Source organism: Citrus clementina, unplaced genomic scaffold (genome assembly GCF_000493195.1).
Source record: "Citrus clementina cultivar Clemenules unplaced genomic scaffold, Citrus_clementina_v1.0 scaffold_2, whole genome shotgun sequence".
Classification (NCBI taxonomy): domain Eukaryota; kingdom Viridiplantae; phylum Streptophyta; class Magnoliopsida; order Sapindales; family Rutaceae; genus Citrus; species Citrus x clementina.
Window position 1 is genome coordinate 29,149,193 of NW_006262688.1, and position 17,869 is coordinate 29,167,061.

General features: G+C 35.3%; 2 protein-coding genes across 2 annotated transcripts; one reads left to right on the plus strand and one right to left on the minus strand.

The window, feature by feature from the left end:
• Positions 1 to 2,734: 2,734 nt before the first annotated feature.
• LOC18050924 lies at positions 2,735 to 5,051 on the plus strand. Its single transcript, XM_006448408.2, has 4 exons — positions 2,735 to 3,061; positions 3,506 to 3,745; positions 3,855 to 3,918; positions 4,029 to 5,051. Exons 2-4 carry the CDS (start codon positions 3,570 to 3,572, stop codon positions 4,332 to 4,334), a joined length of 546 nt encoding a protein of 181 aa, XP_006448471.1. The 5' UTR covers positions 2,735 to 3,061; positions 3,506 to 3,569; the 3' UTR covers positions 4,335 to 5,051.
• A 1,713-nt stretch (positions 5,052 to 6,764) lies between these two features.
• LOC18050925 lies at positions 6,765 to 11,151 on the minus strand. The gene is made up of 2 exons (XM_006448409.2): positions 8,028 to 11,151; positions 6,765 to 7,879 (listed from the first exon to the last, which is right to left on the minus strand). Exons 1-2 carry the CDS (start codon positions 10,938 to 10,940, stop codon positions 6,974 to 6,976), a joined length of 3,819 nt encoding a protein of 1,272 aa, XP_006448472.1. The 5' UTR covers positions 10,941 to 11,151; the 3' UTR covers positions 6,765 to 6,973.
• Between the last annotated feature and the right edge of the window lie 6,718 nt (positions 11,152 to 17,869).

Genomic DNA, 17,869 nt, shown 5'->3' on the forward strand with positions numbered 1-17,869 from the left:
TCTGTTGGAATTGAAGGGACACTTGTTGTGTAAATAGATATGTAGGGTAGATGCATCTCTTTTGGATATTTTAAGTTCTCATGGAATAAAGATTGGCATTAAATATGTTAACATTTGTTTCTGATATCTAACTGTGAACTAGGATGCTGTTAGAATGTTGAAAAAATTGTACTTTCAGGTTGTAGAACTCAACAAAGCAGTTTAATATTTGAAATTAATGGGAGCAAGTTATCTTGGTTTGTGATGAGCAAATAAGTGAACGAGAAACGAAGGAGAAGTGAACGAGTGAAGGAGCAAAGAGAGAACTTAAACTTAGCTTTGCTTGGTCATGAGCAAGGAGAGAACTCAAACTTTCACGTGGGGGGCAGAATTCACTTCGCAAAAGTGACTTGAGTGTGGGGTCAAACGGCAGCTTTTGGCAAAAGTGACTTGATCTAAAGTATTTTTTCACGTGGGGGTTCGCTTTCTTAATCATGTTGGGGGAGAGTTGAGAGAACATGAAACGACAACACAACTTATCATTTCTCTCAGTGTTCTCTCAGCGTTTCCGACCTTTAACATTTCTCAATGTATAAATATCAAATTGAAACTCTTTATTTCAATTTTCAGAGACGGGATGAAGCGTGGGCCGTCGGGTGAAATTATCAAGTTCCAATGAAGGGTTTACAACACACCTAAAATATCTATAAATAACTGTAAAGTAAAAATATAAAACCAAAAAATTAAAATAAGCAAATATAAAATAGACAAACTTTATACCACAAATCAAGCTGCAAAACAAGCAGTGGACGGGTGGAGGGCAAGCGACCCAATAAAGATCCCCTTATAATTATAATAATGCCACAAGATCCTAAGAATCTTAAGAAAAATTGATTGCATAAACATGAATGGTTATGGTTGGTCCAGATTTCAGTGATTGGTTGACAAAAGTACTAATCAAAATAAAAACAGTGAAGCATCAAATTAAAGCTACGCCTACGCCTATGCCTTTCACTTTGATGAAAATTTTCAAATTAAAACTACTTATATTAATTATTACCATTATTATTATTTAAGAAACGTGGCCGAGATGTCATTTTATTCCCGCACAGGGAACCGAAAATGACAGCTACGTGGTCTCCATATGTTTCTTGGGACAACTCCCTCCACGTGATTATTCAGAATGCGAAATCAAAAACTACCCCCAATTAATTTTGAATATAAAATTATTTAGTAAATTAAAATAAAAAAAGAAGATAAATTGCGGAGAAAAATAAAATAAAATCGTAATATCACCCAACAATGTGATATGAAACATCGCATTCATCGCATCCCACCGTCATACTCATACCGCTTGTCCCATGCATCACCATAGTATCATACTTTATACCCGATGAGAATTTTAAAATATTTTTGTCGTCAGTTTATATGCAGAACTTTTTTTATTTTTTGTTTTTCTAGAAGCTCAATAATATATTAACAAATGGAAATGATGACTAAAATTTTTTATTTTTAATTATTTGCATCCATTTATATGCAGAATTTAAAAAAAGAAAGAAAAATCCAAAATTTTCTATCAAGTGGAAAGGAAAAAAAAAAGCAATAATTGAAGTTTGCAATTTGCAATATAATAATTTTCTGACAAAAAAATTTGTGGTCCAGGCTTAAACCGTAACTCAAAATTGCAATATATAAATTCCCATCACGAAATTCAAGCAACTGCCGACCACGTCCCCAGCATCATTCTTTGACCGCAGACACGTGTCACGGTCTGGTGGCGGGTCGTTTTACTAGCTCGTTCGGTTAGGTGCTTAAAAAGTTTCGGATATTTTCTAAGAAATTAATAAGTAATAACATATGTATTTAATAATTTCTGAAACTTTATGGAAAAATAAATAAATTATAAATAATGACACGTATATTCAATAGTTTCTGAAACTTTTTTTTTTCTCTTTTCGCAACAATAATTTCTGAAACGGGGGTGCAAAAACGATGCGATTTCGCGCGGGTTGCACCGCCTGCATGAAGAAAATATCCAATAAGAGAATTATCAATTTAATCCCTATAGTTTACGTTAATAACATAAAATTATGTAGATCTGTTACTCATACGAGTTGATTTTTAATTAAATTTTTTTTGGCATTTTAATATAAAAGTTGTTGAATTTAAATTCAATGATCCATTATTGTGCATATGGAGGGTCTTATTTAATGTAAAAAACAAAAAAAAAAAGATGGGTCAATTAGATTTTAATTCAACTATTATAATGAAAATTTATTTTTTAAACTAAAATTTAAAATATGTTATATAATTTAAATCTTGATCCGATCTGATTATGTTTCAACTATTTTAAATGTTTGTAATTTGTAAACAAGCGTTCTTAGTTGACAAATATATATGTTCTCAAACTCATAATCACAATAACTAATACCAACAATCAGTTTGCGGGATTGAACTACAGTGTAACTGTGGTACCGTACCATAGTTATACTATCTATTAGATCTACTTAAATAAATAAGGTCCATTTAAATAGGTAGAAATCTAATGATTGGGTATAACTATAACACGGTACCACAGTTGCACCACAGTTTTATCCCAGTTTACGTGTTTAAATCTGATTTTTGTAAATTATAAGGACTAATAAAATAATAATCTGAAATCAAAATAAAGAAAATAAATAATAGATTTACAGCACCAAAAAGGCGAGAGAGAGAGAGAGAGAGAGAAAAAAAAAACATTAAACAAGTTGGGGTGTCTTTGCAGGTTGTGTGTCAGACCTTTGAGCTGTTCTGTTGATGCCCAATACGTAAACGAATTTTTTTTTCTCTCTCTCTCTCTCTCGTTAAATCTTTCTTCTTTACTTTTTTATTTTATTATTTATTGACTCTCTCTGTCTGGCTCTCGGTTACTAGGTCATCTCTATAAATCCAGAGGCCCCCCTTCATACATCCCCTTCTTTGTTTCTCTACGCCTAACCCTTCAGAGCTTCAAGTTGATTTCCGGTTTCAATTTTTTTTTTATCTCTTTTTTCATATGGTATGAATATAGTTCAGAGCTCGCGAGCTGTACAGTTAAGCTAAGGTAACGGATCTGTTTCTCTCTTGCTCTTTAGTTGCTTTTGGAATTTCATCGAAACTTTTCATTTTTCATTTTCTTTGCCTCAAAGCTTTGGATTTTATGAAATGATTAGATCATAGCTTTGTAGATCTGTAAAGAATTCTAGTAAACTAATTTTCTTAGCGATGAAATCATTAAACTTTTTTGTGTTTTTGGCTTCAAAAGCTTGAATTTTCATGTGGGCTTGTGTTAAAAGCCTTAATTTTTATGTGGGTCTGGCTTAAAAGTCCTACTATTTTTTTTTTAGTTATTTTTTTGTGTTCTCTAAGCGTTATATAGAAATTCTCACCTGGGATTTAGTTTTTACCTGTGGATTTCACCAGATCTCTTGTTTAAGCTGTTAGCTTGCATGATTTGTTAGATTTTGACTTCAGAATTAACTGAAACTTTGTTCTTTTTTATGTGCAGACCCCCAAAAAAAAAAAAAAACTTTGTTTGTAGAGAATAGAAGGTAGGTTCAGATATTAGAAAGATGAAACAGTGTTTGATCCAGCAAAACTCAATTGCTAGTCTTGAACTTGAAGAGATGAGAAGTTCTGTTTCAGACAGAAGAGACTATATGGTTTGCCCTAAGCCTCGCCGTCTTGGTCTCCTTAACGGCAACCTCAACGACCAGCCACCTGTTCGCTCTCTCAGATTGAATTTTAGGTAAATTTCCATACGTCATTTTGTTTAATCTATTTCTTTTTTACAACTGTAAAAGTAAAAAAAAAAAAAGATTAATGTGCTCATATGAGTTTAATGTTGTGATTTTCAGCCACCAAGCAGAGTCTTTTGATTCAAAATCAGGAACTGATCTTTTCGACATCATACTCCCGAAGGTTTGTTATATTTCCTCTTTCTTTACTTTTTATTTATGTGATTTATAATTTTTAGCTTATGTGGTGATTTGTAAGGTGGTGTTGACAAATAATTTGATGTGGTTTAACAGGGTGGTTATGGTGGCATGGAAATGGAACAACCTTATAATCAAGTATTAGCATCGTCGCCCCCATTTTTTTGTGGGTCGCCGCCTAGCAGAGTAGCTAACCCATTAATACATGATTCGCGTTTCGGGGATGAGGAGATCACCCCATTTTCACCGATCCTGCTTCCACAATCTCCATCTTCTTCCACAAGGAAAGGAGGCGCTGGAGGAGGCTGCGTTCGACCCAATTTTGGTAACAAGCCAGCAGTGAGAGTTGAGGGGTTTGATTGCAGGGATCGGCAAAATTGCAGCATCCCTGCATTAGCGTAGAAGACGAACCCCGTTTATCATCAAAACACTAGTACATATAGAAAAGGAGAAGCTAATTCAAAACAAGAACAAGACTTTGGTAGAATGAGATGAATTTTGAAGTTCTAAGAGATTAAGGGAAAAAGAGGGATCCTTTGTTTATTGTAGATATGTTTATAAAGAAAGGATTCTGTCATTTCTTTGTCTGTAATTATGTGTCCTGTAAGTAAATCTGAGTTGTTGAGGACAAATAATCACGAGGGCTAGTTTTAATTGTTATGAAGAATTATCATAGTGTTGGCTTTCTGTCGAGGAAAGCTATGTGATTGGTATTGTATTGTAAGTAGAGTGACGTGGGAGTTCTTTTTTACTTCTCTTTTGGGTTCATTGAAGTTTCGGTAAGCGGCTTATGGGAACAATCTGTAAAAATCTAGTTGTTATTTGAGTCGTTTTCCATGTAGTCATTTACATTACATTGTAATAAACCTCCTTATGTTTTGAGGAGAATCTGTTGTGTATTCCCTCTGCTGTTTTTTTATCTTGCACTGAAAGCCAAAATGATACGAGGAATGCAGCCCGGAATGGCTGGTAGAGGCTCAATCTGTAAAAATCTATTGGAACAATCTGTAAAAATCTAGTTGTTATTTGAGTCGTTTTCTATGTAGTCATTTACATTACATTGTAATAAACCTCATGTTTTGAGGAGAATCTGTTGTGTATTCCCTCTGCTGTTTTTTTATCTTGCACTGAAAGCCAAAATGATACGAGGAATGCAGCCCGGAATGGCTGGTAGAGGCTCAATCAATATCCGTCGGTAATCTTCCAATGATGCCTTGTCATCTGCATCCATGGGGTTAAAATTAATGAAGAGAACTAACCAGATGATGGCTTTAGTTGAATGTGTATGAAAAAGACAAGTCGGTTTTGTTTTAATCGTCATGCGTTGCTTCTTTTTTGTAGATCCATCGACCTTGTTATCTTTTTTGCTTTTTAACCTTGGAACAACTTATCGGGACCAGCATGACAGCATCATGGCTCACAATGCTTCATTTTCTCGAGTGGTTGAAAAAATTTCGGGTTGCAATCAATGGCAACATAATATTTGTGATGATGGAGGGTGAGGCGAGTTTATCAATAGAGAATGATTCAAATAATTTTCAGGGAAAGTATTTCTGGAGAAACGCAGGAAGCATTTTCCCAGGACAAAGGATTCCACAAAAACATTTTTCAAATTCACTGGTTATACAATACAATTAGAGAGCTAATTGAGATCTTCCCTGTCTAAACTCAATCAATTACAAGCTCTAAAGCAAGTAAATCAAGCACAAGAGGATGAGGGTGATTGTGCACCTCACAAGAAAGAAGGGACTTATCAATTTAGTATCTATCTTTTAACAATTTGCATTTTCCTTTTGTCAGTAGAATCTTCTTTTATCGCCAAAATCTTTGTCTGCAACCAACAAGAATCCAAGTCCCATCTTCCATCCAATGAGCCCTCTTGACTGTTGACACCATGGAGAGTTTTCTTGGACAATGGAATAGATCATCATGGGGGTTGTGCATAAATTTTGGCTATGCGCGTTAATTTATATAGTTTGCTAAATTTTATGTAGTCTCAAGTTCCAACATTAGACCCCTCATGAAATTGAGGGGTCAATCTCTTTTTATACATTCCTTGAGTAACACTTCTTAGGTTGGGTTGGGCTGCAACTCAAATGCCAGCCGTCAAAGAGAAATCGGGACGTCCATTTTATTTATTTTATGGAAGATATTATCTTGTTGAGTTAGTATCTGCTTACTAAGATTTATTTAATAGTCATAAATTTTTATTTAATTTTATAAACTTTATTATTATTATTTTTTATAGAAATTTTGAAAATTAAATAAGTTATTTTATTTTTACTAACAAAATTTTAAATTTTAAAATTTAAGGAGTAGAGATTATTATTTTTTTAAATATGAAAATATCTAAAATACAATTTATTTATTTGATAATCTTATTTTATTTATTTCATAACCTAACTTTAAAAAATTTATCTATTAAAGTAGTTTTATAATTTTTAATAAAATTCTCATTGACAACTAACAACTAAAATATTTTTGATAAAATCTCTATTTATAAAAGTTCTACTAGTAAAAACACTAGTTAGATGAGCTTTATTTGAAAAAACATATCAAAGAAACCTTAATACGCTTAGGTTCGACCGCTGAAAATACCTGTTCCAAAACTCAGTAGGGGTGGGCATCCTCTTCAGTCTTCACGGCCTCCCATTAGTGCCATTCCCCGCCCCGGCTTCATGAAAAATCCACTTCCACTTGCTGTCTTGCTAGGAAAAAGACTAATTAGCAAAAGATCAATATTTATTCACCCAAGGAAACACGAACATCCAAGTAAGTTGAATGCAAACGACCCAAAGCACGAGTGAATTTCTCCCTACATATTACATTAGAGTAGGATAAAATTTAACAAGCATCAGATGTACACTGTTTAGTTATATTACATGACATATCTCATTAGACGAATATTAGATACTGCAAAACAAATTACACTAACTTGTAACTAAGAAAATCACGGCCATCTAGCTCTTTACGCAAAACTCTTATCATCTCAAATCCAATTCAACAGAAATAATAAAAGCCGAATGATAAATAAATCACGGTCACAGCAGTTGGGTGTGCATCCCTGCTTTCATAATCCCAGTTTCCCTGGCTTTGCTTAATTCCTCAGTATCCAATCTCAATTTCTCGAAAGCAATATTAGATATATCATCCTGTATTTGCTTCCTCAGTAGTTCCAAGTTCTCCTTTTTCAAATCAATCTCTCCAGCTAGTCCATCGATCTCTTTAGAAAGCTTAGCCATCTCCTCATAGCGGAAGTTAATGGGGCTGTTACGCAATTGATCATTATCAATTCTATAACGAGCCTGGGCAATTCTCCTCAAACGATCAAAGAAAAAGTCAACTTTAAACCCAGTTCGGTGAGCCATGTTGAAGTGCCTCCACCAGGTGTAGAGTAAGCCATAGTTGACGTCCTGAATCATAGTGTTACACATGCTGTGCACAGTCGAACAGAAATTCACCATCACGCACATCTTCAAGTTTGTGTGCCCTTGGGCTATACTGCAACTGGCCCCGATATCGCCATACTTGTCAAGCAAGCTTTTAAGAACCCCGGCCAACTTTGGAATGGTTTTATAACCCCCCACCTGGATAACCTCAGAATTAAAATCCTCATCTGCCAGTAGAGGCACTCTGTCCTTCTCAGAACAAACTGCCAAACGCTGTAGGAAGTGTTCATCCGAATCTTCATCGGAATAAACAAACTTCCTTGATGAAGAGCTTACTTTAGCTTCATGGCCGGCTCCAGAAAATTTCTCAAGAATCTCTTCCTTTTCCTCATTGAAAGCCTCTACTATCTCCTCCCATTTCTCATCTTCCTCATCTGTGAAGGAATTTTGTATATTTTGGTAGGTTATCCTTTCACTGATCTTGACCTTATTACTAGTCTTTCTACTGATAGTTCTGAACGGGACATCTCGGGGCTGTTCCTGCAGAGCAAGCAATACCTATACATATTTCAAGAAGCAAGTTAAACAGTGATACACATTGGTTAAGCTAGCTTAACGAAACCAAGATAATGCTCTTGGAAAACAAGACCGAATGCAACTTTTCGAGATTAAAAATTTTTCTAAAGGATAATTAGCATAGGCTTACCTCAGAAATCACACAGTCAAATTCAGCTATGAAATCGCATTTTGCACAATAATATACACATAGCTCAGGGTCTCTTTCCTCCTCGCAAACATCACAAACTTGCGTATAATAGTTCTTATCAGCAACATTATCCGTAAGGATCAGCGGATGTTGGTGACTTCTGTCTTCAATAGCTGGCGGCAGGGGAGAACGCAAAAGGTAGACCCTGAATTTGCATTTCATACAATCCGAATTCAATGCACCGTGAGTGGTTGATATATACTTTCCGCATTTCGGAGTGTGTTGTATCTTTTCAAAGACAGTAAGACGATGCTTATCACCGCCGAATTGTGATTTTGCGCAATCAATATCTATAACGAAACAATTATCACATTGGTAAAAGAAGCCACTTAACTTCTTGAGACAAGCTCCGCATTCACGGTCTTCTTTTGTGCCTTCGTCTGTATGAGACTTAAGAATGAGAGAATGTCGGTGAAGGGCATGTTGGATCTGCCTCGGCAACTCTGCGCAAGATTTGTGAAGGTAAAATCTGCATTGATCACAACCATATGTTGGCTGGCCCCGAACTAATTTCTCGCATGCATAGCACACAGCACCATCATCATCCCTCTGATTTCCGACAAGAAACAAACAATGGTCATGGCTGAAATGATTTAGTTTCTCTCTTTCGTCAGATGGTACCTCCGTGATAACACAACGCACGTGTGCGTGGCACCCACATTCAACACAACCATAGGAGGGGTGATTTGGATTTCTTTCTTCTTTGCATATTTCACAGCGAAGAAGATCACCATCATTATCTTTGACAATTGTTCCAGTTGTAAGGGTAAGAGGATGGTCGTGATGCTGCTGGTCAACAGATGGTGGTAACCAGTCTGGGCCACACTGAACATGAAAATTGAGTTTGCACTCCACACATCGGAGAAAGAAAGTACCCTCAATATCACAACGACAAGCTTCACATTTGCTCTTACAGGACATATTCTCTATTAGGATAAGAAGATGCTGATGGTCTTCGTACCTTATGTTTGCCTTCAAAGACAGGCATTCGAGATGCAAGTCAAAGTCACATTCGTCACACCGGTACCGCAAGCCTGGTTTAACATCGAACCGACACGCATCACAAAAATATCTACTCTGAAACGTATTTTCTTGCACTGTCAAACTGTGGCGTGGATGGAATGGGTGTCGAACTTCTTGCGGCAATTCAGCGCACGATTCATGTATATTAAACATACATGGGGTGCAGCCATAGCCCGTACCATGGATGTTTTTGTGGCATAACTGACATTCGGCATCGCCCACATCTAGAACGGTTAAGTGATGGTAATGACTGTAGTGCCGAATGCCATCTCGATTTTCATCATGGTCGTCACTGCTGGCTTTCCAATCTAATTTTATTGAAGGGTGTTGTGCAGCACAGTCAAGATCCAGATCGAAGTCGCACGTCTCACAATGATATATAGCATTTCCCTTTAATTGTTGACCACAGGCTGTGCATCTTTCTGAAAATGAAGAATTCTGAAGAGTAAGATAATGTGAATCAGATATATGCTTCATCACCTTTGGCAGCTCAAAGCAGGATTTGTGGAGATAAAATCTACAGGGGTCACAACCATATGCTGAGTGGCCCTGGATGATCAAATTCTCGCACGCATGGCACTCGATATCATCATTCCTCTCGTTTTCAAGAAGAGCCAAGAGATGATGGTGGCTCAAATGCTTATGTCTCTCTGTATTATCTAGATGTATCTCGGTTATCACACATCGCACGTGTGCGTAGTACTGATCACATTCACTACAACCATAGCAGGGATAGCTTGGGTTTGTTTCTTCCTTACAAGCATCACAGTAAAGATGAGTGGCATCGTCTGTCTCGAGTGTTTCAGATTTATCAATGAGAGAGAGTGGATGGCTGTGACTTTTATGCACGACAGTTGGCGGCAGCGAGGGCGCAGGACCGCACTGGACGTGAAAATCGAGTTTACACTCAACACACCGAGCGAAGAAAGTGCCTTCAATGTCTAAACTGCATCCATGGCACTGACTTTCATAGGACATATCCTCCACTACAATAAGAAGATGCTGATGTGCTGGGTACTTTATGTTTGGCTTTAGAGACATACACTCGGGATGCATATCGAAGTCACAATCATCACACCGATAACGCATGCCCAGATCAATGTAGGAGCGACATGCGTCACAACGATACCACTCCGAAAGATCATTGTTTTGGAGTGTCAAAGAATGGCACGGATGGAATGGATGCCGGACTTGTTGCAGCAATTCACTGCATGATTTATGGATATAAAAATTGCACGGGCCACAACAGTAATAGCTCTGGCTACCGTGGATGTTTTTGCAGCAAAACTTGCATTTCGTATCCTCCGCCTCCGACTCCATATCCAAAAGGATCAAGGGATGCCGGTGACTGAAATGTCGGATGTGCTCTTCTTGACCTCGATGATATTTGATTAGAGTTGTTGCGCATGGGGCACCAATCTGAAAATTACAGAAGTCACAGCACAAGAACGGATTGTCTTTGTGAGATTCATCACAATAATCACAATCAAATGCTTTATCACTCAGGAAAGAGGACATATCAGGACCAACAGATTCTTGTCTTAAGCGTAAAACGCAATGCGGACGCAAGGCGATCCGGATCTGTCGTGGTAGTTCAGCACAAAGCTTATGAAAGAAAGGAGACTTGGGCCAGCACTGTTTGCAGAAGTAAAAACTGCCGGAGGGTTGGCGGTCGCAAGCAGAGCATTTCTCGGGATGAAACTCACAGTCGTCGCAATTGGAGCCGTCGAAACAATATCGCCAGTCACAGACAGGGCAAGGAGGCTTATCATCCTCAATCTCACAGAGTGTTAAAGGGTGCTCGTGGATAGGGTTCCGCTCTGTCTCCATCTCTGGCTCTCTGTTTCTCTGATTCTGTCTTACTTGAAGTTCGATTACGGATTACGAACAATTTTCAGTGAGGCAATTAATGAGTTCTGCTACTACAAGTCTACAACATCACTTAAACTCATCCATTGATTTAATCTGCTCAACGTGTCTTAATCAGTTTGAATATTCTTCCCAGAAACCCATCTTTACCACCAATCCATGGTTGACTTTATTGATTTTATCACTATCTTCAGAGTCACAAGCCACATGAACCCATCCCCCCCATTAATAATAATAATTAACACAAATCGGTGATTACCAAAATTTTAATCCTTCGCAAATTGCTCTATAAATATATTTATTTATAGTTAGCCGGTGACAACATAATTGAATATAAATACTCCAAGGGAGGAACAAGTTTACTCTGTCCCAAAATTCTACATCAGTATGATTAATTTAATAGATGTTAAATAAAGTTTTTAGACTTTGTCTCGAAGCTCATGCAATGTATTTGGCCGTTTTGGCAAGTTGGTGATAGGTTATGTTTATTTAATGTGGTTGGTTTGTGATTGCACAATAAAATAAGGAGGAAGAAAGATCTATGAGTGGATTTTTTTAATTATTTCAATTTTAGTGGAGTTGAAAACAACAATCATCTTGAAATTTTGGAGTACATAATAGTAAAGAGTAGAGCATCTTTTTCTATACTCGTTAGAGAAATTATTTTCTCCCGGAATATTACCAAGAAAATATCCTCACTCTTATTTGTTTGGTTGTTTTCATTTTCTATTTATAATCTTTTAGATTTGCCCATATTAGTCATAAAAATTTAATAATGCAAATAGAGAGAGGAAATTAATTTAGTGTACGCTGTCGCACATGTTATGGTGCACAACAACATGCAGAGCGAGCCCTTATTGGGGGGAACTCTGCTGTGGGGCCTGATACCCCAAATGAGAGTTAGTCACGACCGACTGCGCGCACTAAATTATCTCCAACGGGGGATATTGTACTTGTTGTAGTCATTGTACTATTTATGTGAATATCACATAACGTTTTATGGGGATCCACCAGCACACCACTGCTCGTTATGCAGTCATTGTCTTGAGTGGCAACATGACGTTTGTTTTAAGGGAGGAGGGCGAGCGAGGGTTTGCTTCAAATAGTTTTCAGAAATATAAAAGTATCCTTGAAAAAGCGGTTTAAAGTATTTTAATTTGCAGAAACGCTAGCTGGATTAGACTCCTTCTAAAGGATTTTTCAATCTGAATATTACAGAATTTCAGATGCAATTGAGTTTGAACTATTTGAGCTAGCTAGTTCAAGTCTTCTCTGTCGAAACTCAAATCAACTACCAACTCTAATGTAAATCATGTATGTATAAAAGGATCTTGCAAAGTGATTATTCAACGTAGAAGGAAGCTCTTATAAATTCAGAATCTGAATCCTTCCCTTTTCCAGTTGCTGCTTTCTCTTCTCTCTTACTACTACATATCTTCTTTTAGCCAGATAGTTAACTGAGCCGCAAATTGTACCAATTCCTTCAGCACTTACATATGTGGGATCTTTCAGCCAAATAGTTAACTAAGCAGCCAGTAAAATACCATTTCATGTTGATATCAGACTGAATATCCACTGTTTTATTATATTGCTGATAATAATCCCCATACACAAATTTTCTTGCAAATATCATCTCTCAAATCTAGACTTGTAATTAATACAATAAAATATGTATTAGTAAAATCACTTTTCATAGTATTTGTTCACACCAGACAATTCATCCGATAGGACAACAAGTAAATGAATAGAAAACTTAAAACTAGAGCATAAATGGGTAAACAAGATCATAAACAATATGGTTATTAAGATTATAAATGTGAATATGATTGGATCCAATCTTACATAATAATATAACTCGTTATTTATGTAATTTTGTCTATTTTTTGTCTTCCAATGTTAATAATTACGGCTTGTCATCACCCGAATAATAATTGGCAAGTTTGATAAACTTTTAGTTTACATTAGCTGAAAGATTAAATTCGTACACTTCGTTGACCTCACTTTCTATATGTCCTTGTGCATCCCCAGCCTCATCAAAATATAGTTGATGTTGAACTGCAGTTGTAGACTTCACCGATCCTTTTCTGGGATCGGCATGATGCTCATTATGTAGTCATTGTCTTGAGTGGTTGAAAGAATTAGATAAGTTGCAACTCGCAATCAAAGGGGAACATAACATTTATTTTAATGGAGGGGGGGTGGCTATTTTTGATTTGTTGCTTGTTATTAATGTAGATAATGCATGCTACCTAGACTTTGATTGGTAGCTAGCTTTAAAGACATTATCTTTATTATCAATTATATTGAGATAATCAAATAAAACATAATAATATAAAAAATTATTTATTTTTCAACTATATATATTTACACAATAAAAAAAATGTTATATTTATATTTATAAATATATAAATAAATTTTATTCAATATTATGTCTGATGAGCATATAATATATACATATTTTACCCTTAATTAAATAATTGCTAGTTATATTTATTTGTTATTTTTTATTATTTGAATTGTTTTATTGAATAGGGAATTAATTAGAGATTATGGATGAAAAGTGCATAAAGAATAATAACTGAACAACATTAAAGATTAAGTCAATTTGTGGAAGCAGTTAAGCAAATATGTATGAAATTCAATTCGAAGAAGCCGAGACCATTAAATTGAATTCTCCATGCTAGTGCAAACAAAGAAGAAATTTAAAGCTAAAGTGGCCTGCACGTGAGAAGCAATTGCATGGCATTACAAAAAGAATGAAAATTTCAAGTGGGCTCCACGTCCATGGGTTCAAAGTCGGTTGTGCTTGGCTTGTTTTAAATCCTTTTGATTTGAGGATTTTGGAGGGTGTTACAATATAAAAGCCGAACTTTGGCTTTTGCAAGAGAGCAGACGCAAGGCTGGAAGAGAGCAATCGGCAGCAACAGTTCAATATTTCGCATGGCTGGTTTTATCTCTTTTATTGCTCTCAATTCAAGTATGTCTAACTAATTTTCTTATACTGAGGTTAAGGATGAAACTCTATTCAATAAAATAATTATCTTTTTATTTATTTAATTCCTTATATATGTGCTTTAATGTTTATGGTTTTTATTTCACATGATTAATTGGATGTTATTAAAATCTTTTCATCAATTCTGTCATGCATTATTGATTGTTAGGATTAATATTCGATTAATTCTATGCTTGGATCCATAAAGTTTATACATGATTATCTTTGATTTTATGTCTTTCATTAAATTATTTACATAGAGTGCTTAGGAAACTTTGACTCTTTGTTATTCAATATGTTTACATGAGATTCTTAGATGTCATATTATTAGGCAGAAAAAGAACCTACATTAGATTTAATTACTTGGACTTAATTGTTATATCCATGAGATGACATAGATTGATTTCGAGTTGTCACTCTAAAATTAGGGATTAATTAATAATTAGATAATTACTAGTTGAATAGTGGTGGATTCTAAAACCTTGGTAATTCTTATCTTATTGAATTCTCCTTTATTTTAATTGCTTCCTTAGTTTAATTGGTTTAATTTTCTTAGAAACTCAATTTGATCAACTAGGTTAGAATTAATATTAATTTTAGATTTAAATTAGACTTTTCAATTTATAACAATCCATGTGGGATCGACCTCGTTACCACTATTCTATCTCTAGATTCGTGCGCTTGCGAGTATATTAAAATTTTCACAATAAATTTTTGGCGCCGTTGCCGGGGATTGTGCTAGAAAGTCAGTTTAATCTAGGTTGATTTGATTCTTCCACTAGTTATAATTTAGGTTGTCTTTTATTTTTTAATTAATAAAAAACACAAAAAAAAATTTTTATTTGTCTTTAAATTCATTGTTTGGTTGTTTGATTTCTTTTATTTTTAAATTTCGTTTATTCTCATTATTGTTGGTTTATTTTATTTTATTTTTATTTCTTTCTTTGTCTGGTTAGTTTATGAGTGTTTGGGAACATGATTCAACAAATCGTTTGGTTAAAAGAGAGTCGAAAATTGATAGTAGTCAAACTAGTTCTTTAGAAGTGATGGATGACCCAAATAGACTATTGACAATACTTCCACCAGTGCAAGCAGAGAAAACCCTTAGAGAATATTTTTCACCACTTGCAGCCAACCAACCATCTTGTATTGTGTTGCCACAAACTACAGCAACACACTTTGAACTTAAGCCCTCTGTCATTCAACTTTTACCATCTTTTCATGGGTTAGAGAGAGAGGATCCATATTTGCACATTAAGGAATTTCTTGACATATGCTCTACATTTCGTTTTCAAAATTTTAATAATGAGTCAATTAGGCTTCGTATGTTCCCTTTCTCATTAAAAGACAAAGCAAAAGCTTGGTTGAATTCACTTGCTGCTGGGTCTATTAGTACATGGGATGAATTGAGTAATAAGTTTCTGACTAAGTTTTTCCCTATGTCTAAAACAAATGCCCTTAGGAGAGAGATAAGTGATTTTTATCAAAGAGAGGGTTAGCAATTTTACGAGTGTTGGGAAAGATTCAATAATTTACTCCTCAAGTGTCCCCACCATGGTTTTGAAAAATGGAGACTTATACAATGCTTTTATAATGGTTTAACCATGTCAAATCGTCATATGGTAGAGTTTATGAATGGTGGGAGATTTTTAAACTTACATGAAGGGGCCGCATGTGATTTCTTTAATTCACTTTCTGATAATTCTCAACAATGGGATTTTTCAAATTAAAGGGAAAAATTATCTCAAGTTTCTAGAAAGGGTCTATACGAAGTTAATAATGACTTTGATGTGAAAGCCACTCTAGCTACGTTTTCTAGAAAAGTAGATGCCTTAGCTCTGAACCAATCAATGAATCATCATCCTAGTGTAGCTAATGAGGTTTGTTCTATTTGTTCTAACTTGTCTAATACAGCACATAATTGTCCATCATTACTAGCCTATCCAGAGGCTTATTCTGAGCAGGTACATGCCTTACAATCGTATAAAAAATCCTTCAATAGTCTATATTCATCCACATATAATCCTAATTGGAGAAATCACCATAATTTTTCTTGTAAACAAAATCAACCTTTGTCAAACCAAGGAGGACAACAATTTAACATACCCAATCAACAATTTGTCCCTCCTAACCAAGTATATCCTCCTGCTCAACAACCTATCTCTCAATTTGTTGCACCCCAACAAAGAAAGCCTTCTTTAGAGGATACACTTCAAAGTTTCATTCAGTCAACCCAACAAGCTTTTCAGTCAAATACTCAAGCTATTCTGAAGTTTGAACATCAATTGGGTCAATTAGCAACTACTGTAGCGGAGAGAGAAAAAGGAAAATTTCCAAGTCAACCAGTTCCTAATCCCAAAAGAGTGCACGAAGTTGGATCGAGTTCAAGTCATCAGCATGAACAAGCAAAATCTGTTATGACCTTGAGAAGGGGAAAATTATTTGACAACAAGGTGGAGGTTCAAACAAGAAAGACATCTGAGCATACTTTTTTCAGATCCAGTTCCATCACAAGACTCATCACCAAATGATCCAGAAGAGAGTGGCCCGCCAGCTTACATTCCTAAGGCTTATTTTCCTCAAAGGTTAACAAAGGTAAAGAAAGGGACTTTAACATGTGAGATTATGGAAATCTTCAAACATGTAAGTATAAACATTCGTTTACTCGATGCTATTAAGTAAGTTCCTTCATATGCCAAGTTTTTGAAAGATTTATGCACTAAAAAGAGAAATTTACATGTCACTAAAAAGACGTTTTTAACTGAACAAACTAGCAATTTACTTCAATGTAAAATGCTACCAAAATTTAAGGATCCTGGTTCTCCTACTATCTCATGTGTTATAGGGAACCAATGTTTTGATTAAGCATTATTGGATTTGGGAGCTAGTGTTAATCTCTTGCCTTATTCTGTTTACATGCAGCTTGGACTAGATGAGTTAAAATCAACTCTTATTATTTTACAACCTGCTGATAGGTCAATGAAAATACCTCGTGGTATTATAGAGGATGTGTTGATACAGATTGATATATTTTATTATCCTGTTGATTTTATTGTTATTGATACTCAACATGTACAGGATCCTAAGAAACACACTCTAGTTATTCTAGGTCGTCCTTTCTTAGCTACAGCTGATGCTCATATTAGTTGCAGGACTGGAAACATGCAATTGTCTTTTGGTAACATGACCATGTAATTAAACATTTTTAATGTTCCCAAGCAGGCACAAGAAGATGATGAAGTCGTTGAAGTAGATGTGATAGAAGCATCAATTGATAACTTACTTATTTCTAACCACTGTGACAATCCATTAATATCATGCACAACTAACCCTGATTTCTCTGTTGATGTTGACAGTGGTATTGGAGAAGTTAATGCTTTACTTGATTCGACTCTTATCATAGATCTAATTAAGTGGAAAGAAAAGATTGAGCCACTTCCTCCTGAAGAGAAAATTGAACCATTCAAGTTGGAGTTACTTCCTAAAAAAGTGCAACATAGGTCACATTCTGACATGAAAAAGGTGGTAAGATCTAAAGTGCTTAAATTATTAGATTTTTATACTACTTCAGATAACTCTCAGGAAAGCATGGAATAGAAGAGATCAAGGCAGTGCGATATTGAGGAGTTTCATTACCATCATCCTTTTATAGATAAAATGCTCCAGTGCTTAGTCAATTATGTTTTCTGGCATTTTCTATATAATTGCTTTGCTTTTCACCAAATTCTTATTGATCCTGGTTGATTTGTTGTTTACATTAATTAGTTAGTTAGTAGGATTTTCTTATTTTGTTTTTTTTATTATTTATATTTCTTCTAACGTTTTCTTTTAGTTGTCATTTTTTTAAGCTTTCCCAGCTCATTCAGGTGTGTTCTCTCCAACTTTCTTTTTATTATTT